Consider the following 24,353-nt stretch of genomic DNA (forward strand, 5'->3'; position numbering starts at 1 on the left):
TCACCCATCATGAAATGGGCAATCATGTTGAAAGAATCTCCCCCCAAAAATTCACTGAAGCCAAACCCAGCCTCTCACAACCACACTAACTGGTACACTGATGTCCATGGGTTCCTAGAACACTTACCTAGCAAGGGAAGCCTGTGCTACAAGGGACCTGACCTCCAAAAGATAATTCCTGTTTTTTTGGGTCCCCCTTACAAGATAAAGATAGAGATCCTCAGGAGCCAGATTATGCCCTATTATGCTATGGAAAAGAGTTTGATTAATAGTCTAAGAGCAATAGAACACTATTGGAGGGTTTTAATAAGAGAATGACAGGTTCTTAATTTTTTTTAAAACCCCCAATTCTATCTTTATGTTCAAAATATATGTCATGGAGGATGGAAACAGGAAATCAGGTTAAAAGACTAATACAGTGGTCTATGGAAGCAATTATGTTTGCTTGATCTTAAGAGATAGGAGTAGAGATGGACAGAAAGTGAACGTATTAAGCGATCTTTTGGAAGTAAATCTACCATTTTCTCTGATGTACGTGGGTGGTGAGGCAGACAAAATAATCAAGAATGACTCTTGGCTGGGGGTGGAGGCTCATACCTGTAATCTCAGAACTTTGGGAGTCCAAGGTAGGAGGATTGCTTGGGGCCAGGAGTTCAAGACCAGCCTGGATAACATATCGAGACCATGTCTCTACAAAAAATAGAAAAAATAAAAATTTGTCAGGCATGTGGTATATGCTGCTTAGGAAGCTGAGGTTGGAGGATTACTTGAGCCTAGTTGAGGCTGCAGTGAGCTGTGATCACACCACTGCACTCCAACCTGGATGACTGAGAAATACCCTCTCAAAAAATTTTTTTAAAAAGTGACTCTTAAGATTTTTGGTTAAAAAACTGCTGGATCAATAGTAGTTACACTTACTGAAATGGAGAACACTTTGAGAAAAACACAATTTTTGATGGAGATAGGAATTGGGAATTCTATTTTGAACATGATTAATTTGAGATGCTCATAGACTTTCAAGTGGAATTTTTTTTTGTTTTATCCAAGTCAGCACTTGGATACTCTTATATCCAAGTCTATAACTCAGGGGATCAATATGGACTTACTTTCTGTTTCCTGAGCATACCACACTTTCCCCATGTCTGGCAGCTTTAGTTTTAGCTTTGCCTTTTGTCTGTAATATTTTTTCCTGTCTCTGTTTGGTTTCAGTCCTAGCTTAAATGTCAGTCTATCTAAATGATTCTCTCCATTTTTATTGTATATTTTAGTATTATTTTATTTTTTAAAATAATTCCTTTAATTTGCAAACTTATTTTCACTTCTCCATAAGAAGGATGTTGCTTCATTTATCCTATCTAGCCAATGCCTAGCACAATGCCTGTCACTTAATAAATATTCAGTGAATACTTGATTGATTAAATGAATGAGCAGAGTCATGGTTTGCTAAAAAGGAGAGACAAGATACTTGGAGTATGGGTGTGAGAGACGATTGACTCCCTTTCCCCCCAAAGGTTTAAGGGATCTTGAGTAAGAGGAAAAATTATTTATGTTTATTATATGTTAAACATTGTGCTGAGTACTTCAAAAAGATCTCATTTAATACTTAAAACCACTCTATATTGTTCTAAGTATGGTAGCTACTCTTTTTATTTTCATCTTGCAGATGAGGATACTGGGGCTCAAAGAGGCTATGTCATAGAAAGTTACACAGCTGGTTCAGCACAGTCATATTTTGTGCCCAAGTAATTATACCTTATAGTCTGCTCTCATAACAAATATGTAGAACATAAGACTCATGCTGCAGTGCCACATAAATCTTTTTGTTTCCTTAGCTTTCAGTGCTATTGAATAAATACCATGGGACTGTCCATAATCCTACTCAGGAACCTCTAGCCAGTATCAGTTTATAGAGATAACTCTAATGGCCCAACAAAATTACCCCATTATGTATTCTGTGAAGAAAGGACAAGGGTCACTCCTTGCACACCTTGTCCTCATGGGGCTGCCACCCTATGCAGAATTGAATGGAAAGAGAAGGAAGGAAAGCCCTGGAAAGAGATTCTCGGGAGCAAGGCCTGATCTGCTTCAACTCACAGGCAGGTCTCCTCCTTTCTAGTAGTCACTCTGTAAAGAGCCAGACCCACTTGATAGAGACCCCTCAAATATGTTGGATATAGGAGGGGACCGTAGGTGCCAAGGCTAAAAGGAAATAAACTAGAAGTCTCATCTCTTTTGGTCTCTGGGGATAAAGGTACTGTTGAATCCCCATTTGTTTCCCCTAGTCTCATGGGATAATAAACTCCTGAGAGCAGAAACTATACTTTGTTTTAAATTAAAGAACCTTGTGCCTTTTACATTGTGGTTGTTAAACTGAATTCATCAACAAAAGTGATGAATCTATGGCATAATATTTGTGGATGAATACTAAGATGATTCTTGTAGGGATTTGATATACTACATTGAACCTGCATATTTTCCTAGCTGGTTATATTTAGTCACTCAGTTGCCAGAACCTGGAAAAGGTATATATCAGCATTTTTTTTTACTTGTATCAGCTGCACTGCTTCCTTTGGAGGGTGTAACTGTTGGCTCTGAGAGTTTTAGTCAAGAAAAATGAGACATTCTAAAGTTGAGAGGAATTAAAAATAGTTAGAAAATATTAGTATATGTTACTAGAAAGTTATTATACAGCCTTTTATTCAATTAATAATAAATATAAGTTCATTATATAAGCAGGGGAATTGAGTAGACATGAATTAAAAATAAGAACAATTAAAATCCTTTCTAGAACATTAGGATACAAGAACTATTTTACATAGCTTGCAAATGTAATGAAATATTTCTAAGGTGATAATGTGTGCTTCCTAAATAAGAAATTTATTTTGGATTATTTAGAATTAATTTATAGAACATTTAAGAAAATATTTGATTACTAAAAGCTTCTAAAATGGATTCCAGACAGGTAGACTACTTTGCATACTCGTCAATACAGATTTCTTTTTTTTCTGCTAAGGCAACCATAATAACTTTAATGACAAAACTAATCAAATTCTGAATAATCTTTGGGTTCCAAAAATATGCTATGGCACAGAGTTTGAGTAGAACAAATGTGCTGAGCTGGCTAAGCAGGCTGACTGGAAACCTGTCTATAAAAGAAGAGATGACAATTATTTCTCAGTGTGAAAAGTAGATAAATTATAATCTCTGAGAATCATCTTACGTATTGTGGCATTTTGCTATGTTTTCCTCCTAAGGATTATACATTGGTCTTGTGCATGCAAAATAAAAGCTCCAAAATATATTGTCAGTATGTTCAGAAATTCATCTGTTCCTAGTGCTAAACCTTTGTAGTGTCAGTTTTTTTAGTCTGTTTTAAATTTTTTCCTTCCTTCCCTCCTTCCCTCCCTCCTCTTTCCTTCTTTCCTTCCTTCCTTCCTTCCTTCCTTCCTTCCTTCCTTCCTTCCTTCCTTCCTTCCTTCCTTCCTTCCCACTGAATAATTATTACCATCCATCTGACCAAGAGGTGGTCAAAGTTTATATTTCCATTATTTTTGGTGGCTAAAATTCTCAAGTTAAACCTACATTACATTGGTACTTGCTTAGAAATAAGATTGTATTAACTGTATTGGTGAGTTGTTCTGTATTTGTTTAAGGTAGAACTCACGATCAAAACAATGATGTAAAAATGAAAATGTTGAATTAAAAATATAACCTCTTCATCCATGTGGAAGAAAACTTTCATGTGAAGTTTGAATGCTTGGGAAGCTGTATAGGGATAGAATAAGACCATTCTTTAGTACTATTAGAAGTGTTACCTTTTAGTGGACTCTCTTCCTGGAGAACAGAATGTGAATTAAAGTGAAGTGTTTTTTGTTTTTTGTTTTTTGTTTTTTGAGTTGGAGTCTCTCAGTCGCCCAGACTGGAGTGCAGTGGCCGCTCCTGGCTACCGCAGCCTCAACCTGCTGGGCTCCGGCGATCCTTCTGCCTCAGCCTTCCAAGTTGCTGGAACTACAGGAGTGTGCTACCACGCCTGGCTAATTCTTTTATTATTATTATTATTATTTTATTATGATGTTGTGGGGTACAGTTGAGGGTTAGGTATACAAATACGTTTCATTCAGGCACCCTATTGATTAGAGGTACTTCCCCATCCCCAGACAGATATTTGCTTGTTAATCCCATCTCCCTCCCCCCCCATAGTTTCCCACTACTGTCAGTCATTTTCTTATAGTATTAGATTGGATGTTCAAGGTCCATTATATGAGTGAAAACATGTGATACTCGGACCTTTGTTTTTGTGAGAGGTCACTCAGTATTATAGACTCTAGTTCCATCCAGGTTGCTGTGAAATTCATGATTTTGTTCTTTTTTATGGCTGCATAGTATTCCATCATGTATATGTACCACATTTTTCTAATCCAATCCTCTTTTGATGGGCAGCATGGTTGCTTCCAGGTACTTGCTATTGTGAACAACGCTGCGATAAACATACGTGTGCAGGTATCTTTTTTATAGAGTGATTTGAGTTCTTCAGGGTATATTCCCTGTAGGGGGATTGCGGGGTCGTATGGGAGGTAGATATTTAGAGCTTTTAGGAATTGCCACACTGCTTTCCACAGAGGTTGTACTAGTTTACACTCCCACCAACAGTGTAGAAGTGTTCCCTTTTCTCCACACCCTCTCCTTTTGATTTATTGTAGAGATGAGGTCTCTCCAAGTTGCCCAGGCGGGTCTCGAACCTGCGGGCTCAGGCAATCCATTCACCTTGGCCTCCCAAGGCGCGGGATTACAGGCTGAGCCACTGAGCCCGGCCTAAAGTGAAGTGTTAATTTAACTTATACTCCTTATTACTCTGACTTATCTGCTTGAGATCAAATATGAAATATGTCGCTATACCCTTAAAGCCCTTTAAAAGGACAACTTTAGGAAGAAATGTACAGCCATCCAAAGAGAGTTGGCAGGGATTGATTGGCATAGTAAATAATAACCATCTGTATCCTGTGGCAGTCCACCAAGAAGCATGATTAGTCTCCCGCAGCCTGGGCAGACTGTGGCTGTTGTCTTCAGCAGGTGAACAAAGGAGATGCTGCTTATTTGCTACTATGTTCACTTTACTTAAAATGGCTGTGTTCATGAGGCAAAATTAATTGTAAGATTTAGGTTTTAACATTTTAAAACTGTAATTAGGTTTTACTTCCAGTTATTTTTATAGCTTTTGCCTATTTTGTGTCTATTCACGTGTAAAGATATAGGATTTACAAGAACATAGTGCTTTCATGGAAATGGAAAAGACAATATTAATGACTTAATTCTGTTAATACCGTATTTTCAAATGATTTCTTTATATTTTAGAAAATTTGGTACAGAGTTATCATGGAAAAATGGAATACTTGTCATTTATCTAGTGGAAATAATTTTTATGCAGACTGAAATATGAGTCATTTTTTTAGGTTACAAATTATATAAAGGCTACACAAAATTGATTCATAATTCTGCTAGTTATATAAAGATATTTTACCTGATTATAACTGGAAAGTTTTATTGTGATTTCATTTTTAGCACAAAAACTGTGAAGGTGAAAAATGTAAAATTTTGAATTGGATTATAATTGGATAAATACAGTGAATGAAATGCATTCTGTAATTGATTCTGTAATAAATACAGTGAATGAAGTGCATTCTGTAAAAATATAAAGCTTTGAATTAGATTATAATTGAATAAATACAGTGAATGAAGTGCATTCTGTAATTGTTACATTTGAAACAAAGTTTGTAAACCATAAGAAATAAAAAATATCTTCTATTAGGACTAGAACTTGAAACTTGAAATAGAATGTATTACCTATTGTATTTCAATTAATTAATATTGATGATTGCAATATAATCTCTGAATTTGAAAGAGTGGATATGTATTGCTTTAAATAAATTGCTCGTTTTTGTGAGACAGTGTAATTTATTAGAAAGGACACAAGCTTTTGTGTCAGACAGATCTGAGTTCAAACATTGTTTCTGCCATTTGCTGCTAGAGTAGTTTATCTCTCAGAACCTCAAAGCTCTGTCCTGATGGTCTCACTACCCCCGTGGATTCAATGGAAAGACACACATAATATAAAATTATACTCAAGTCTAAGATTTATGATAGCAAAAACTAGGTCAAAAACAGGAATTGTTTGGGCATTTCTTTCCATCTATTACTTAATTTTTGCAGGAATTGTATGGGCATTTCTGTCTATGAACTGCAAGCACATGTGTGATGCCATTGCTCAGGATACCCCATTTGAGTTTTTGAGTCCCAAGTTTTAACAGGGAACTGATCACATACCTGCTACATGACTTGCCATGATGAGGATTCCAAGCCAGGCACCAGGTATATACAGTGAATCTTCATGTTTGCTTTAAACATACTGACAACCCAGTTCACCTTCAGGTATATAATGGACTAACATGACTCATTAACTTTTGAACATTCCAGTAGTTTAGTTGTTGGTCTGACCAAGAGTCAAAACTAAAAAGAGATAAGGAGAAACAGTGAAATATTCCTACTGTGTTATCACTTTGCTTACATAGAGTTATTGTGAATTTAAACAAGGTGCAGTTGTCCTACAAACTACTTTTTTTTTTTATGTCTCCCCTGTTCTAATTGACCTTCTTACTGTCTCCAATATATGCCTCATTGGAGTGTTTGGGATACACAAAATAATCTTTTGAGGTATAGGAAGAAAAAATTAGAACTCTGTTCAGATTTAGTTTTGCCTACATCCTTTTAGGCTGTCTTCATCTGAGACTATCTTTATTTTCCATTAATTCTTAAAAGATTGTTTTACCACATTTAGTATTTGCAGTTGACAGGTCTTTTCTTTCAACACTTGAAAAATATTATACTGGGCAACCCCTTTGAGTCCCCTCCCACTGTGGGAGTTTTTCTGTCCTCTAAATAAATCCTGCTTTCTCAATTAAAAAAAAAAGAAAATAGAAAAATATTGTGCTTCCTTCTGAACTTCATGGTTTCAGAAGAGAAATCTGCTGTCATTTGAACTGATGTCCCCCTATAGATAATGTGTCATTTCTCTCTGGCTGTTTTTAAGACTTTTTATCTTTCATTATCAGAAGTTTTATTTTAATATGACTTGGCTTGTATTTACTTGAATTTATCCTATTCAGGTTTGTCAGCTTCTTGAGTTTGTAAGTTTGTGTTTTTTGCCAAATTTGGGAAGTTTCAGTTATAATTTGTCTGAAGACTCTTGCAGCCCAGTTCTCTCTCTGCTCCTTCTAGGTCTGTTCATGCAAAGTTTGGATCCTTTGCCCTACAGGTTCCCTGTTCAGTTTAGGTAAATTCTATCCATTCTCATGTTCAATGATACTGTCCTCTATCATCTTCACTGTACTATTGAGCCCGTTCAGTGAGTTTTCAAAATTTGTTTTGTGTTTTTTAGTTCTTTACTTTTGATGAGGTTCTTTTTTATAACTTCTATTTCTGTTGCTGAGATAATCTGTGTTTTCATAGTTTTCTTTTCTTTTTTTTTGAGTTGGAGTCTCACTCCTTTGCCCAGCCTGGAGTGCAGTGGCATGCACACTCATAACCACCCCAGTGTCGACCTTCTGGTTCCAGCGATCCTTCCGCCTCAACCTTCCAAGTAGACTGAAACTGCAGACACGTGCTACCACACCCGGCTATTTAAAGAAATTTTTTGTGGAGATGAGATCTCACCAAGTTGCCTAGACTGGTCTACAATTGGCAGGCTCAGGCAATCCATTCGCCTTGGCCTCCCAAAGTGCTGGGATTATAGGCTGAGCTACTGAGTCCAGCCATTTTCATATTTTTCAAGGGAATTTATGATTGTTGTATATTTCTGTGGCTGCTTTAAAATCCTTGTTAGTTAATACCAACATCTCTGATCCATCTCAGTATTGATTATCTTTTCTCATTCAGATTGTGAATTTCTTGGCTCTTGATATGATAGATGATTTCTTAATTGTACCCTAGGCATTTAATTTATTATGTTAGGAGACTCTGGGTCCCATTTAAATATATTTTTTGCAGACAATCACCTTGTTTAGGTTTAACATGTAAATAGGTTGTGGCCTACTTCAATGGGATATGGTTTCTATGACAATTTTTAGAGTCTTCGTGTTGTTACTTTGTTTTGTTGTTTTATCTGGTGCCATTGGGTTTCCAACTTGTTACTTTCAGTGCTGCCTCAGGGATTAGAAGGAGTTTCCCTAGGCTGGAATGCCAGATGTTTCATTGGCAAAGGACATCTCAGGCCTTTGGAGTTGTTTGGTAAATTCCCCTGCCCATAGAAAATAGACAGCACTTTCTGGACTGGGCACTTATTGTGGTGGGATTCTTTCTGCTATTTGGCATGCTGCTCTGTGGTCTTTGGCAAAGCATAAGCATCTCAGGTTTATGGGGACAAAGAGTCCTCTCAGACTGGGCTGCATTTTGTGGCAGTGTTTTCCTTGCTATTGCAGCCCCACTGCCTTGATATTTCTCACTTGGAAAGTAAGATATCAGGCCTTCAGGGACAAAGAGGCTTCTGAGACTTAGTTGCTTATTGGGCTGGGATTCCTCTTGCTGAACTTCTGGACCATCTCAGTGTTTCTTGGTGGGGCGGGGCAGTCTTAGGTCAGCTAGGAAAGAGAGCATCTCCCTTAGTTATTACTGTGTCAATTCCCTTGAATGTGGGGCTCAGCTGGTATTGTCAAGGACTCCCATATAATCCAGAGGAGGAATAGGCCTATCTGGGCTACCTTCTATTGCTAGGTTGGGAGTCAAGCTGCTCCTGTTGTGATGGGGGTACTTAAGACGTCCTGCTGCTATTCTGTTCCCCCACCCTGGAATCCCAAACCAATTGGCCTTCTTGTAACATTTTTCAGAGTTCTTTGGTTGCCTCTTGCATTATGTCCAGGGTTCATAGTTGTAATCTTCTCCTGTGGAAAGGATCAGAGAGAGTAAGTTTGTACCACTTGTCCAATAACCACATCGTTTTAATTTCTGTCTTTGAGGATGCTGGATAGTATACATTATATATTTGTAGAGTAGAAAAAATGATCACTTAAAAAAAAAAAGTAAAGGATTACACAACAAAGAGTGTTTGGATACTCTTAGCCTATAAGATTGAGTGCTCAGTTTTTTGGCTAAGCTCTCCATTTTATTTTTCTACCCAACCCTGCTCTCCTTTAAGAGCTCTTTGCTTCCACCATACTGGCATATTCACTCTACCTAGAAGATACCCACTTCTTTCTGTGCTTTTGCAGGAGTTGTTTTCTGCTTTTAGCATATCAGAATTGTATCCATGTTCAAGATATTTGAAATATTATCCATTCTTTGAGACTTTTCTCTTTTTAGCACAATACAGCTTCTTTTTTCTCTTAATTCCTCTGTTATCTCTTTCATTACTCATGTGACACTTTAAATAACATTTTGAGTTGTGTGTACTCTAAAAGGTTATCTTTAAATCATTTGTTTGGAGATGTACTTTCCTAGAGAAGTAATGCTATTTGGGTTCTTAAATTTATCTATATTGTGTCCAGTGTGTGAATTGTGACCATCATTTTACAAGGATTTAATGGAATATGCCCTTATTCACTGAAAATTCTGTCATAAAATTTCAAGATTTTTATCTTTAGCCCCTCACCTCTTCTCCGGTGTAGTTGTAATATTTAGTCCTATAGGAACAATGACTTCTTGTCCTATAGCAGAGAGGCTGCTTCATGGTAGACTGGGAGAAAGTTTGCTGGCAGTGAAGTAGAAAAACAAGTTCTTTAGTTTGAGGGGACATTAGGGAGAAGAGAACTTGGTGGAACAATGACAACCATAGGTAAAATTAATATGTATATTCTTTCCCAGCCCCTCCTCTGTACCTCCACACCTGTACATATACTCCCTGTTATTTTTCACTCAAAACAGCTTGCACTTAGTCGTTTCCTGTTTTTCTTCCAAGGACCCCAGGGAATGGTATAGATGTTTTTTTTCCATAGGCACTAGATAGTGTTTCTGAAACACCTAAAGAAGAGCTTTATAGGTTTTTTGTTTGTTTGCTTTTGTTTTTTTATTTTTTTTACTTTGGTAGCTTTTAGGAAGTAAAGGAAAAGTATTCTGAGAAATTTAAGAAACCTTTCAACCTCTTCCATGTGAAGCCTTTTTAACCATTAACTTCTTATCAACTTGATAATACTGACCTCAGTGTTCTAGCTCTCTTCTGTGCATACTTCTTAGCTTCTTTACTCTTCATATACTGAAGCCCTCAAGAATAGAAACCATGTTTAACTTACTGTTGACTTCACATATTTTTGAATTTGTAGCACACATATACTGTAAGATGTGTTTGGAGCTAGACTCGGAGCTGTCTCTCTGCTTTCGTTCTTTGCCCAGCATGCTATTGCACTGTTTTAGCAGTCTTTTGGCATTGTCTGGTATATTCTAGACTGCTTTTTGTATTGCACCTCAAAGTGAGTCCTGGGAAAATCTGTTCCCGATAGTTTCTTTGATTGTAGAGGTCCCATTTGTATATGTTATATGGGCTGAACCCCCAGCCTCTTGACTGCTATTCTCTTTAGGAGTCCTTCCTCCTAAAAGAGTATATAATTCCGTTTCATTGCCATTGTTATAGTAGGAGCAAGCTGGGTTTGAATGGTATCACACGTATGTATTTCTAGTTTTGTTTTGTTTTTTTTTTTAGTTGGAGTCTCACTCTGTCATCCAGGCTGGAGTGCAGTGGCATGCTCCTGTTCACCACAGCCTTGGTCTGCTGGGCTCAGGCGATCTTTCCGCCTCAGCTTTCCAAGTAGCTGGAACTATAGATGTGCGCTACCACACCCAGCTAATTTTTTGATTTATTGTAGAGACGAGGTCTCACCATGTTGCCCAGGCTTGTCTCGAACCCGCAGGCTCAGGCAATTCTCTCGCCTTGGCCTCCCAAAGTGCTGGGATTATAGGCTTGAGCAACTGCATCCAGCCTATTTCTAGTTTTCACTTTTCTGTTTACCAGTTCTGTTAGCCAGTTCATACCACTTTTTACTTACATATTTTTTTCAGGAAAGAAAAAGAAAAAAATATGAATCTTAAGTCAACTAATTTTATTTGTAATTCTGGGGCTAGAATGGAAGGAATTTGAAGTTGTAGGCTCTAATGTGTTATTAAATAAACTTTCAGGTTTCCATTAAACCAGTTTCTATGAGTTAAATATGCTCTAGGATAATACTTACTGTGATGTGTTTAACTGTCAGGAAGATAGATTTATAAAAATTTGCTCTAATATAAAGAGCTAATTTAGAAATTATCTGATTATTTAGTTACAAATTTTAATCTTTATTTGCAAAATACTTTCCCTTCAATTCACTTTGTGAAGCATTTTAATCAATATTCCTTTTATATGTCTCAGTGTCTCCTTTTACCTTTTGTTCATAGTTAATTTCTGAGAGTCAAGAGTTTTTCTGAAAAATAAGAAACAAGGTTTGAGTTAGCAAATAGATTTTCATGGTATTCTGCTATAGAATATGGTACTAAAATTGGACTAACAGTTATGGGGAACTTATAATATTCTATGCTGCTTTCCTTAAACTTCCTTCTTGGTTTCACTTTGGAATTCTTGTGTACAACATGATAAATAACTCTGTTTAATTGAATCCATTTCTCATAATTGATTTTGGGTAAAAATAGCTTATATTTTCTTATATAACTATCACTTTTCCTAAAAGTATATATTTGTATAGATTTATCACATTCACGTGTGTAACTGTATATTTTGGAGCCAGGTTTTATTATTCTCATAAATATTAATGAGAAGATTACGTTTAATTTGACAAAATTCACTTTATAGGCAACTTTTAAGTATCCTGAACATTGACACAATTCAGTGTGTAAAAAAATACTGTATTGGGAATACTTTTTAATGAGATATTGAAACAGGTTGTCTTCTTTTAGCATTTTTTGTAATTATAAGTTTTATTTCATGTATGATAAAACTTTAGTTATCTATTTAGAAAAAGATGTCAGGTACATTCTCAAAATAAATTGAAAGTCATTTTTATACTGGTAGTATTATGTTTGGCTAAAGAATATGTACGCTATGAAAATAGTCTTACTCCCAGAGCATGTTGGACTACTTGCTTCTTTCAAGTGATAAACCTATATTAATGAGGAGGATAAAAAGTAATTTATAGGTCTATATGCCCTATTGGGATGGTGGCCCTTGTTTTGAGGTGACTGGTTTTATGGCTATTGTGTCAGGCCCTTGTAAATGTTAGGAGGATGATGATAAGAATCTTTTTTTTTTTTTAAAGATGTGGGGTAGAATTCAGGGTTAGGTATACAAATGTTTATTATGCATGTACCCTTGTTGATGAGGTGTGCCCCTCCTCCCCCAGCAGATTTCCACCATTGCCAATCCCTCCCCCACCCTCCCCTCGCAGCTTCCCATTACTGCCAATCCTTTTCTTACAGTATTATGATAATTGTTCAAAGTCCACTTATAAGTAGAACATGTGATGCTCAGTTCTTTGTTTCTGTGATAGGTCACTCAGTATTATAGATTCTGACATCCAGGTTGCTGTGAGGTTCATAATTTTGTCCTTCTTTATGGTTGCATAAAAAAATAATGAGGATAAATACTTATGTGTCATACATATTTATATGTCAGAAATCTTCTAAGTAGAGCTAGTGGAAGCATAGATATGTATTATACAATATTATATAAGAGATTCAGAATGAGACCAACAATAAGAAAACTCACACCAAATATTAACTAAGTTAACATTTTAAAAAGATCAATTGTTAATATGTGTAAATAATCTTAAATATGTGTTTAGCTTACCTAACTCATGTGGTTATTGTTTTGCTTGCCTATCAAATACAAATTGTCCATTGCTTCTTTTCTGTATTAAAAATTGTCCATTGCTTCTTTTCTTCTTTTCTTTTATGTATAATTGGTACTACCTTTGAAATTTAAACAAATTTCTCTGTATATTCAGTGAGTAATTTGGACTGTATATACACATGTGTATGTGGGAGTCTTGTAGTAAAGAGGAGAGAGATTTGTATTCTCATAAAGGTAGGATTCGAGAGAGTAGGGTATGCTGGCTTACACCTGTAGTCCCAACTACTCTGCAGGCTGAGTTGGGAGGATCGCTTGGGGACAGGAGTTCAAGACCAGCCAGAGCAACATAGTAAGAGCCCATCTCTTAAAAAATAAATAAATAAATAAATAAATAAACACACACACATATGATTTTGCAAGAACAGGAGTGACAGGATGGTCTGGAGGAGAAGAATCCACTGGAATTTTATATCTTCAGGAAGAGCAGGATTTGTCAGTAATAAACGGGCTATAGCAGATGCTGTCAGTGCCCTGCTCATACCCTTCAGGCCTTTCAGTGTACTCTGCTGACTTCTTGCAGACTTCATCTTTGACCATTTTTCTAAGTCTACAGAAGTCTTTCCTACCCATACCTGCCACAAGAATTGCCAGGGATTGATATTCTTCCTGCAACCCTCAACCAATGTTACTCAGGAATTTGCATATAAATGTCCATTGTATAAACTTACTGTGGAGCATGGGGTTTGTCTCATTTTCCAGAGTTTGCCTCATTCAGGTAGCTGACTTCGTAGCTTTTTCCTTGTTGGCTATTGCCACATCCTTGTATTACATCCCTACTTCCTTACTTATTACTTGCATTTGATTCCTTATCTCAGGATCTGCTTCTGAAAGAACCCAACTGAGATGGGCAGAAGTTCCATCACATTTAGAGGTTATTAGAACCAGATTCACCTTTCTTGAAGGGCAGTAAGTCCTTTTCATCTCTTCCTTTTCTCAATCTCACTCACTAGTCAACTAATAATAAGTGTGATTTACTTAGGCCATTAGAAGGTATGCTGTGATTTCTTGGGCTCATAAGTCCTCAAAATTTTTATCTTCAGCATGCATCTTCCAATGATTACCAAAGTGCATGCTATCTCCTGAATATCTCCAAAATAAGAGAATTGATACATGGGGAAAGTGAATATTGATTTCTTTCACCATAATAATGATACATTAATAATTATGAATTAACATAAGGAATGGAATCCTACTATTAAGAACATATCGGGAGTCTAAGTCAATCTGTTATAGTTTCAAGATTAGGAAGATTTAACCATTTGAGTTTTGAACATAGGTCTGTGGCTATGTCTATATGATCACAGATCACTAGCAAGCAAAGGAAACATTAAATAAAACTGTCAACTCTATCCATTCCTGTTATAATACAGCTTTTATTTTTTTATGTCTCTGGCTTATTTCTACTGATGACTTAAACTTTATTAAACATTTATTTTCATTCACTAATAATTCCTGTATCTTGAAAGACTCAAAGGCAGCCTGCCTCCATTCCTTCTGTTCTTTCTCTGAAATTAAAGTGTTATTTTTATGACCATAGACCAGGAATGACCACTAGGTAGCAATCATTCTGACAACAATAAGGGTTCTACACCCCAGCCTCCCAATAGCACCCTACAACTTTCTCCCAAGCAACACCTTAGCCATTATTACTTAAATTGCAGTGTCATGGAGTTTTATATTATCCCCTTTTAGTCCTGAGCTGCAAAAATTATCCCAGTTTAGACAATTAAAAGTGTTACCAACCTCCACTGAGCCTATTCACACAAAGCTTTCATTTAAAGGGAAAAGGTACAATGCATACCACAGAGTGAAAGACATCCCAGACATGAACTCCCCAGTGCCCTAATTTACACACATCCAGACCAATCTGGGTCTGACATTGATTCACCAAAATCTGTAAGAGCAATCTCCTCAGATTTGGGAGAGTTTAAAGGAGAAACTCTTAAGCTTTTATGTCCCTCTGCCCGGCTAATCAAGTCAAACTTGCCAACTAGCTAGGCCCGTTGCAAGCTATCAGTAAAGAAATGAACCCTGAGAACTCTAGAGAGTGTCAGGCCTTAATCAGTAAAATCAACTGCTCTTACCTTGACTAAGAGCCAAAAAAACCAAACCACAACAAACAACCAAAAACAGAAACAACAACAAAATTGTCCAGGCATTTCCAGTGATGATAATAGTTTTCTCCATAATGAATCCTGTGTTGTTTTTGATTTTCAATTTCATTGACTTATGATCTTATTATTATTGCTTACTTATTAATTGTTACTATTACTTATTATTGCAAACTAAGATTTGAACTTATTTTGCTCTCTCTTTCTAAATCCTTAAAGTAAAAGCTTAGATTATTGACTTGAGACCTCTCTTATTCTTTTTTTTTTTTCATTTAAAATTTTTATTTTAAAGATGTGGGGTACAATTGAGGGTTAGGTACCAAATAGTCATTATGCAGGAAGCCTTGTTGATGAGGTATGCTCTCTTATTCTTTAATATAATTATGAAATGCTGTGAAATTCTCTCTAAACATTGGTTAAAACATCCCACACATTTTGATATGCTATGCTTTCATTTTTGTTCAGTTTTTAAAAATTCCTAATTTCCCTTCATATTTTTTTTAAACTTCATGATTATTTGAAAGTGCTTAATTTTCAAATATTTATAAATTTTCCTGTAATTGATTTCTAATTTCATTTTGTTATTGTCAGGGAATACACTCTGTATGACGTCAGTTTTTTTAACTTTTTTCAAGTTTATTTTATGACTCAAGATGTGGTTTAACTTGGCGAATTTTCCTTGTGCACTTGAAAAGAGGGTTTATTATTATTTTGTTGAGTGGAGTATTCTATAAATATTCCTTGGTTGATAGTGTTAATCAGTTCTTTTGTATTCTTGCTGATTTTCACTCTAGTACTACTGATTACAGACAGGGAAGTGTTAGAGTCTACAAATATAATTGTGAAATTTTCTGTCTCTTTTCAGTTCTCACGATATTGTCTTCATTTTGAAGCATCTGTGGTTGAAATCATAGAAATTTAGTGTCATTATATTTTCTTGATGAATTGATGCTTTTATCATTAGGTGATTTTCTTCTTGATCCATGGTAATTTTCCTTGTTTTATAATCTACTTTGTCTGACATTACTATAGATGTTCCAGTTTTCTTGTGATTTACTTGCATTTTGTATCTATTTCCATCCTTTTTCTCTTTAAAAATATATCATTGTAGTTGAATTGAGTTTCTTTAGACAGCATGTAGTTGACTCTTTTAAAATTCTTTCTTACAATTCTTCCTTTTATTTAAATGATGCTTTTAGACAACTCATACTTAATGTAATTATTGGTATGTTTGGATTTAGGGTTACAATTTTATTGTTTTCTGTTTACTCTCTTTGTTTTTTATTTCTCTATTTTCCTTTTCTTAACCTCTTTGGAGTTATTTGAACTTTTTTTTTTTTTTTTTTACTATTCCCTTAATTGTTTTCTATTGTGTCTTTGATTACAGAGCTTTGTATTTTTCTTTTTAGTGGTTGCTCTAGGAATTACTATCTACATAATTAATTCTTTAAAGTTAACTAAAATTCAATATCATACCACTTCAAATAAAATGTAGAAATTTTACCACTGTAGAGCTGTATACCATTCCCTCTTTGTTGTACTTTTCTTATGTATTGCATCTTTATCAATTGAAAAACCTATGAGACAGTGGTATTTTTCCTTTCATCCTATCAAGTATATTTTCAGAACTCTCAGAAGAACTTATGTTTACTCAGGTATTATCATTATTCTTCCTTTATTCCTAGCATTCCAAGTTTTTTTTTCTTTTCTTTTTTAGCTTGGAAAATATAGTTTATTTATAAAGTATATTGGAGAGAGGGAGAGAGAAAGAGAGGAGATTCACCTCCCCAAGGTAGAGGAGGGGGCTAAAGCTGGGAAACATGGCCTGGTCATGGCTCAAAGAGCACATGCCACACCAGAGTTTACCAAAGCAATGGCTGTATTCCAAGTTTTCTTCTGGTACCATTTTACTTCTGGCTAAAGAACTCCTTTAGCATTTATTTTACAGTAAGTTTACTGGCAAAAAAAGGAAAAAAAAAATCTTAATTTTTCTTTATCTGAGAAAGTCTTTATTTCATCTTCACTCCTGAAGGATATTTTTCTGGATATAGAAATCTGGGTTGACAGTTGGTTTCTTTTAATATTTTTTAAATGTTGTTTCACTGCTTCTTGCCTTTAAGCTTTCTGATAAATCCCCAGTCATTCCAATTGTTGTGCTCATATAAATGATGGGCCATTTTCTCCAGCCACTTTTAAGATTTTTCTTCTTTGTTGTTCTTTGATTTTAGTCAGTGTGATTGTGTTATGTCTAGGCATTGATTTATTTGTGTTTTTCTTTTTCGGAGTAGGTTTTTTTTTTTTTTCCTTAATTGGAAGGTCTACTATGTCTTTAGCCAAATATGGAGAACTTTAGCTAGTATATTGTCAAATATTTTTTCCTGCATTGTCTTCATCTCCTTTTCTTCTATAAATTTGGTGGTATGAATACTAGACCTTCTGGTATCATCCCATAGGTTCTTTAAACTGTTCATTACTTTTTCTGCCTCTATAACTTAGACTAAATAATTTCTGCTAATCTATAGATCTGTGGACACTGAAATATAAATTGGATATAATTCTCAGGCATCAAAAACTACTCTTTTGCCGGGCTTGGTGGCTCAGCCTGTAATCCCGCACCTTTGGGAGGCTGAGGAGAGTGGATTGCCTGAGCCCGTGGGCTCGAGACCCACCTGGGCAACTTGGCGAGACCTCATCTCTGCAATAAATCAAAAAAATTAGCCGGGCGTGGTAGCACGTGCCTGTAGTTCCGGCTACTTGGAAGGCTGAGGCAGAAGGATCGCCGGAGCCCAGCAGGTCGAGGCTGTGGTGGCCGGGAGTGGCCACTGCACTCCAGTCTGGGTGACAGAGTGAGACTCCAGCTCCAAAAAAAAAACCTACTCTTTTTTTTTTTTCTTCAAATGATTAAAAGTGCAAAATCTATTCTGGCCATGCCCACAGGCTTAGTTTGCCAGGCGCCTACTTTGGTTCAATCTGTAATAGAGATGATTAGAAGGTAGGCTTACTTCCTTTCATTTCCAGGTTACCTTTTCTGGGATTCTGATTAAAAGTCTGAGTTGTTTTATAAGGGCCTCTTCTCCTTGGCAGGCCCTCAACTTTTTTTTTTTTTCCTTTTTTAAACTGTTAACTGCTACTTTCACAATCAACATATGCAAGCAAGGGTAAAAGTAACTAAAAAATTCTTGACTTGGCTTCTGTTGTTAACCTAAATTTAACTTTTCAGTACTTCACTATTTTAGTTGCTCTCCAGTACCTTCAAACCAGTGTTTGGGAGCTTTCTTTTAAACAGTTCAACCTGATTTCATGTTACAACTCATACGCTATAGACCACAATTGCGTTTCAAGCTGTCTTTGTAATGGGGAAAGCTACATTTTCATATTGATAAAAAATTCTAAATCATAAATAAAATGTCACTCCAGGATCCTCCTCCTTCTCTTTCTCATTCCTCTCCTTTCTGTCCTTTTCCGTCTCCCTCTTTTTCTCCTCTCTCTCCATCTCCCCTTTCCCCTTACTTCATTCCTTTTCCCTTCCTTCGTTAGAAATATATATGTATATATATGTAATATATATGTATATATATTTATGTATATATGTATATATTTACATATATGTATATATATTTACATATATATATATTTCCCCCCCTAACATTATGGTATGGTTTAATAGCTGAGCTTTTTTCAGACAATGAAATATTCCCTAAGTAGTCATTCGTTCTTGAGATCAGATAATGCTTTTTTATAATGGCATGTTTTCGTCACTGGTCTTGTACATCATACTGATATTGTAATTGGTATTTGTTGTTTTATTATGCCACAGGAAATTACTTAGGAAAGATAAGGGACTACATGCAGGGTCACAGGCATCAATCACTTATGGCCAGTTTATATGTAGAAAAATGATCTCATAGTAATATGATTTGGGTAGAAAAATAATCCTTTAAGAACAAGTGAGAATTGAAAATTTTGTATTGTAAAATGAAACTCCCTCATGTACCTATGACAGAGGTTTTAAGATGACAAATAATAGCCTAGCATAAACTTTGTGGTGGGGGAAAGTGCATGCTGTGTTCTAGTTACAGGGATACTGTTATTTTGAAGGCTAAGATTTCTGATAGAAGTTTGCTGTAATGTAGATTTTAATATCCTATTGTGTGGTAACATTTCTTAAATTTGTTTCACAGCATCTTGAGGTTATAATTTCTTAGTGTGCTGTTGATTGAACAGCTCAAATGAAATATTCCTTTAGTTCTATTTCCCACCGCCTCAAATGCAGCTGCAGGAAGTATATTCTTGCTTATACTAAACAACTGTTCTTTTTCTTTGCTTTAGGATAAGAAATGGATTCTCAGTCATGAAGATGTCACATTAGGAGAATTACTGGGCAAGGTACATAATCAATGGAGCTAAATAGCCAAAAGTCTTTATATTGATTGTGAACTCTGCAGATTTTTTAATTTTCTTCAAAGTTTTTCTTATATTGCAGCAAGGCATATTATGCATTAGTCTAGAAGAACACAATATTACATCTTTTATAAATATTGTGATGTTCACTGAAATAGATGTGTCAAAATCTTTGAAAGGTTTAAGAATGATTCTTTCTTTTAAAAGTAGTATATGCAGACGGGCTTGGTGGCTCAGCCTGTAATCCCGCACCTTTGGGAGGCTGAGGTGAGTGGATTGCCTGAGTCTGCGGGTTCGAGACCCGCCTGGGCAGCGAGACCTCATCTCTACAATAAATCAAAAAAAAAAAATCAGCCGGGCGTGGTAGCGCATGCCTGTAATTCCAGCTCCTTGGAAGGCTGAGGTGGAAGGATTGCGGGATCCCAGCAAGTCGAGGCTGCGATGGCCGGGAGCGGCCACTGCACCCAGTCTGGGTGACAGAATGAGACTCCAACTCACACACACACAAAAAAATAGTATATGCATGTTTTCCCCAGGAAGGACTAAAAGCCATAATAATTTTATTACAGTGCAGTAAAGTCAAAACTAGTGAGCTGAGATTTGAAAAGAAATTGTGAATAACTTGTAATAAAAGTTTAAATAAATTTCTAATAGTCGTGTTCCATTTATTTATGATGATATTTCAGAAAAATGAAATACTGCCTCTTGGGATTTCAGAATTATATATAGAATTACAATATATAACAACACTGGGAACATTGTTTCAGTCTAAAAATGTGGACAAAACACTTTTTCAATACAAATATTCATTTTGTAGCTACCTCCTTTGAGATAAGGCAATTGTATATAATGAAAGTCCCTTTTCTTCCAATTTAGTCAGAAGTTTCTTCCAACTCATAGGCCATACTAAAGTATATTATGTCTAACAATAATGGCTTTGAGAATTAATCAAATGGACTGTTAGAAAATTTATTAATAATTAACTTTTTTGTCACTGACGTAATTAGTGATGTTTCTGTATGAAAGTTTGAATTCTGTTTAGCTTCATGGTATGATGTACAGTATAAAATTCATATATTTAGGGGAAACTAACATACATTTATGAGTGATCAGAACTAGAGTTAATTAAGCCTAAACATCTTAAATAAAGAAATAAGTGATGATTTTTTACCCTCTTTTAGTCTAATGTGAATTTGATGAACTGACTGTTTTTTCCTATTTTTACTTTGAGAAAGTAAATCTCTCTTGAAATAACCTACTTTGCAGGATGCTTGTTGCTTACTATTTTTAAATGTATGTTCCAAATGGAAGCATCAAACTGCTATTGGAAAGCAGATTTTTGTTGGCTTGTTTAGTAAGTAAACGCTAAAGAACTTCAAACTAAAAGCAGTCACTAAAGTGTTTATTTACTCTATGATGCTCTCATTCTTAAAGAAATGTTTCTTCTTTCCATTGCTCTGGTCAGTAACTCAATAGCAATGATTGGGCCAAAAATTATTGGAAAAAAATAATGTCCACGATAATATAATTAAATAATACAATTTAAAAGTAAACCACTTACTGAAATAAAGAGAGAATATGTTGAGAAGGACAGAGCTTTCAGTACTAAGGAAATAATAATTAAAGAGAAATATTTTAATTACTCTTGTTTTTAGTTTACTTTGTAAAGTATGGTTTATCAGGAGGAATTTAGTTCCTTAGTAAAGTTGTTTCAAAGATTAATTATTTTCTCAATGACAAGTGGCATATCAGTCGCAATAAATTTAATCACTTTAAATAAAGACTGTGACTTTGACATACTATGTAGCTTAATTTCATTTAATATTTTTGGTACTAGAAAATGGTTTCTTATTTAATATTTTTCACTATCTACTTTAATAAATATTTACAGTATGCTGCTTAATGCTGCATGAGTAATTAAGAGAATGATCCATGATTCGTGTCCTTACTGACTTTGGAGTTAAGTCATAACGTAAGGGAATGACAAGCACTTAATTTTTTTATTCAGCACTATATTTTTATTAGACTGTACTTGATATACAGTATTGTATACAGACATACTTGATAGTTGGTATTCAATTTTTTTTTTCAGTCATTCAATATTTGTTGAATGTATACTATGTACCAAGTACTCTTCTGGGCACTTTTCACAGTGTCAGTGAACAAGCAAACAAAGTCCTGTTCTCTTATGGAGCTTATATTCTATCTAGGAGAGAAGACAGATGAATAATATGCATGATAAATAGGTAAATTTTATAATGTTAGAGGGTGCTAATTCCTGTGAAAAGCAAAAAGGAGTTAGAAATGCTATTAGAGTTGTAATTTTTAGTAGGAAATCTAGGTAAGCCTTATTAAATTGATTACTTTTGAATAAAGACCTGAAGGGGGTGAGGGATTTAGCCATGTGGACAGCTGAGGGGAGGAAATTCTAGGCAGAGGAAATAGCCAATGCAAAATTTTTTTGAGGAGCAAGGGAGACATTTTGGCTGTAATAGACTTAGCAAGGGGGAATATAATAAGAGGGGAAATCTGACATATGATAAGGATATAAATTATTATAGGGTCTTGTGGGTCATTGTCATGACTTTGGATTTGATTATGAATGAAATGGTGAGCTGGTAGACAATTTTAAGTGGAGTAGTGTCATGATCTTTTTAAAAAGGTCTCTCTGGTATCTGTGTTGAAAATAAGCTGTCTACTCAGAAGGTCAAGAGGAAATAATAATTAAAGAGAAATATTTTAATTACTCTTGTTTTTAGTTTACTTTGTAAAGTATGGTTTATCAGGAGGAATTTAGTTCCTTAGTAAAGCTATTTCAAAGATTAATTATTTTCTCAATGACAAGTGGCATATCAGTCGCAATAAATTTAATCACTTTAAATAAAGACTGTGACTTTGACATACTATGTAGCTTAATTTCATTTAATATTTTTGAATGTATCTGTCAAAAAATGATGCCAGACCGGGATGATGACAGTATATGTGGTGAGAAGTGGTAAGTTCTGGATATATTTTTAGAGCTGAACCAATGGAAGATTCTGATGGATTCTGCCTAGGTAGGACATCAGAAAAAGAAGGGTGTCAACTGTAAGTGTAAATGGTTTTAGGGAACAAGATTTGGTGTTCAGTTTTGGATGTATTGATTTTCTTTTTTTAGATTTCCAAATGGAGATGTTGGAAACAGTCGGATATCAAGTCTGAAGTTTAGAAGAGAAGTCTGGGTCAAAAGTACAAATTCAGTAGCTGTTGGCATATAGATGGTATTTAAAAACCATAAAATTAAATGGATTTAATAATAGTGAGTCTAGATAGAGAAAGAAGATGATCAAGGACTAAGCCTGGTCACATTAACATTAAGGGGTAGAGAAAAGAGAAGCAATCCTCAAAGGATTGAAAATAATAACCAATTAGGAAGACAAGAAACCAGGAGATATGCCTTGAAAAGGGGAAAGTATATACCAAGAGAAGAGAGTAATTAGTGGTGTCTGTCACATGCTGCTGAGAGATCAAATGAGATGATTTAGCAATGAGGAGGTCACTGGTGACTTGGCTGAGTAGTTTGAAATGTATTAGGTGAATGCCAGATTGGCATGGATTTAAGAGACAACGAGGAATTAGAGATAACAAAGAAATAACTCTTCAAAGTTTTGCTGCAAAATGAAGCAGAAACACGGGATGGTAGTTTCAAGAGAGTGATTTGTACTTTTTGTTTTTACTGTTTAAACTGAGATAAATAATAGCATGCTGGTTTGCAGTCTGGAATGATCTAGTTACCAATTCATGATTTAAGAGAAAGAGAAATAAAAATTGCTACAGCCCTGAGTAGGTAAGTGGGGATGAGATTTAATTCCCAGTGGAGGATTAATTTTAATAGAAACACAATAGTTCATTTTTATAACAGTGAGGAAAATTGGTAGGTGGTTAAATATGGGGCTGAGAGTACAGAAGATCTGTTTAGAGTGCTTCAGTTCCTTCAGTGAAGTAGGAAACAAGATCATCAGCTAAGAATGAGAATGTGAGATTTGAGAAGAGAGTAGAAGGGGAAACAGTCATCCAGAAAAATGGGAGTGTGAATGCGTTAGAGAAATGTAATATGATTATTGAGCAGGATTAAGAGCTTCCTAAAGGGTTGTGTTCATGAATTTAAAGTTAAATCAGTTAGCATGGTTATGATTTTTCTCCAGCCACATTTAGCTTCATAGATGTAAAGCAGGCAGAGTTTTGGATTTTATCAGGGCTGTGGATTTTTCAAGGGAGTTCTACAGATTAACAGGGGAGCAAAGAAATTGAGAGTACATGGGAAGGCAGTTGTAATTACTGATGGATTTAAGGTGGATACAGAAGGAGGAAAAGATAATAAGGGAATGATGTAAAAAGTGACAGTATCTAAAGGTTGGTCATTTCTATGAGGTCAAAGGATTTTTAGAGTCTAGGTACTAGAGGAAGTTAGAAAGATAGAAGCCAGCCAGATGAGATGAATGAGACAGATGTCATACAGGAGTTTCATTACTGGTAATGACAAAGTTTAAGGTATTACTCTAGAAAATACATTGGAGCATAATATCTTTGGAGAGAAGCTGTTCAAGAAACTGAGAGTTTGTGGTAGGGTATAGTAGCTCACGCCTATAATCCCAGCACTATGGGAAGCCAAGGTAGGAGGATTCCTTGAACCCAGGCATTCGAGACCACAGCCTACACACACACACACACACACACACACACACACACACACACACACACAAATTTAAAAATTAGGCAGGTGTGCTGATACACGTCTGTAGTACCAACTACTCAGGAGACTAAAGCAAAAGGATCTCCTGAGCCCAGGAGGTTGAGACCACAGTGACCCATGATCATGACACTGTGCTCCAACCTGGGTGACAGAGTGAGAAAAAAAGGAAGGAAGGAAGGAAGGGAGGGAGGGAGGGAGGGAGGGAGGGAGGATTTGATGCATTAGAAAGCCC

At 35.6% G+C, this 24,353-nt stretch overlaps 1 protein-coding gene across 3 annotated transcripts in view; it reads left to right on the forward strand.

Moving 5' to 3' along the window:
- Positions 1-24,353, forward strand: part of FER (FER tyrosine kinase) — a 414,242-nt gene that overhangs the window by 236,150 nt on the left and 153,739 nt on the right. For all 3 annotated transcript variants that reach the window (XM_008056755.2, XM_008056756.2, XM_021711703.1), the window contains one exon: positions 19,318-19,374. In XM_008056755.2, coding sequence (XP_008054946.1) covers positions 19,318-19,374 — 57 coding nt within the window. The remainder of the gene's footprint in view (positions 1-19,317; positions 19,375-24,353) is intronic.

Source organism: Carlito syrichta, unplaced genomic scaffold (genome assembly GCF_000164805.1).
Source record: "Carlito syrichta isolate Samal-C Ts95f unplaced genomic scaffold, Tarsius_syrichta-2.0.1 Scaffold302457, whole genome shotgun sequence".
NCBI classification, from domain to species: Eukaryota; Metazoa; Chordata; class Mammalia; order Primates; family Tarsiidae; genus Carlito; species Carlito syrichta.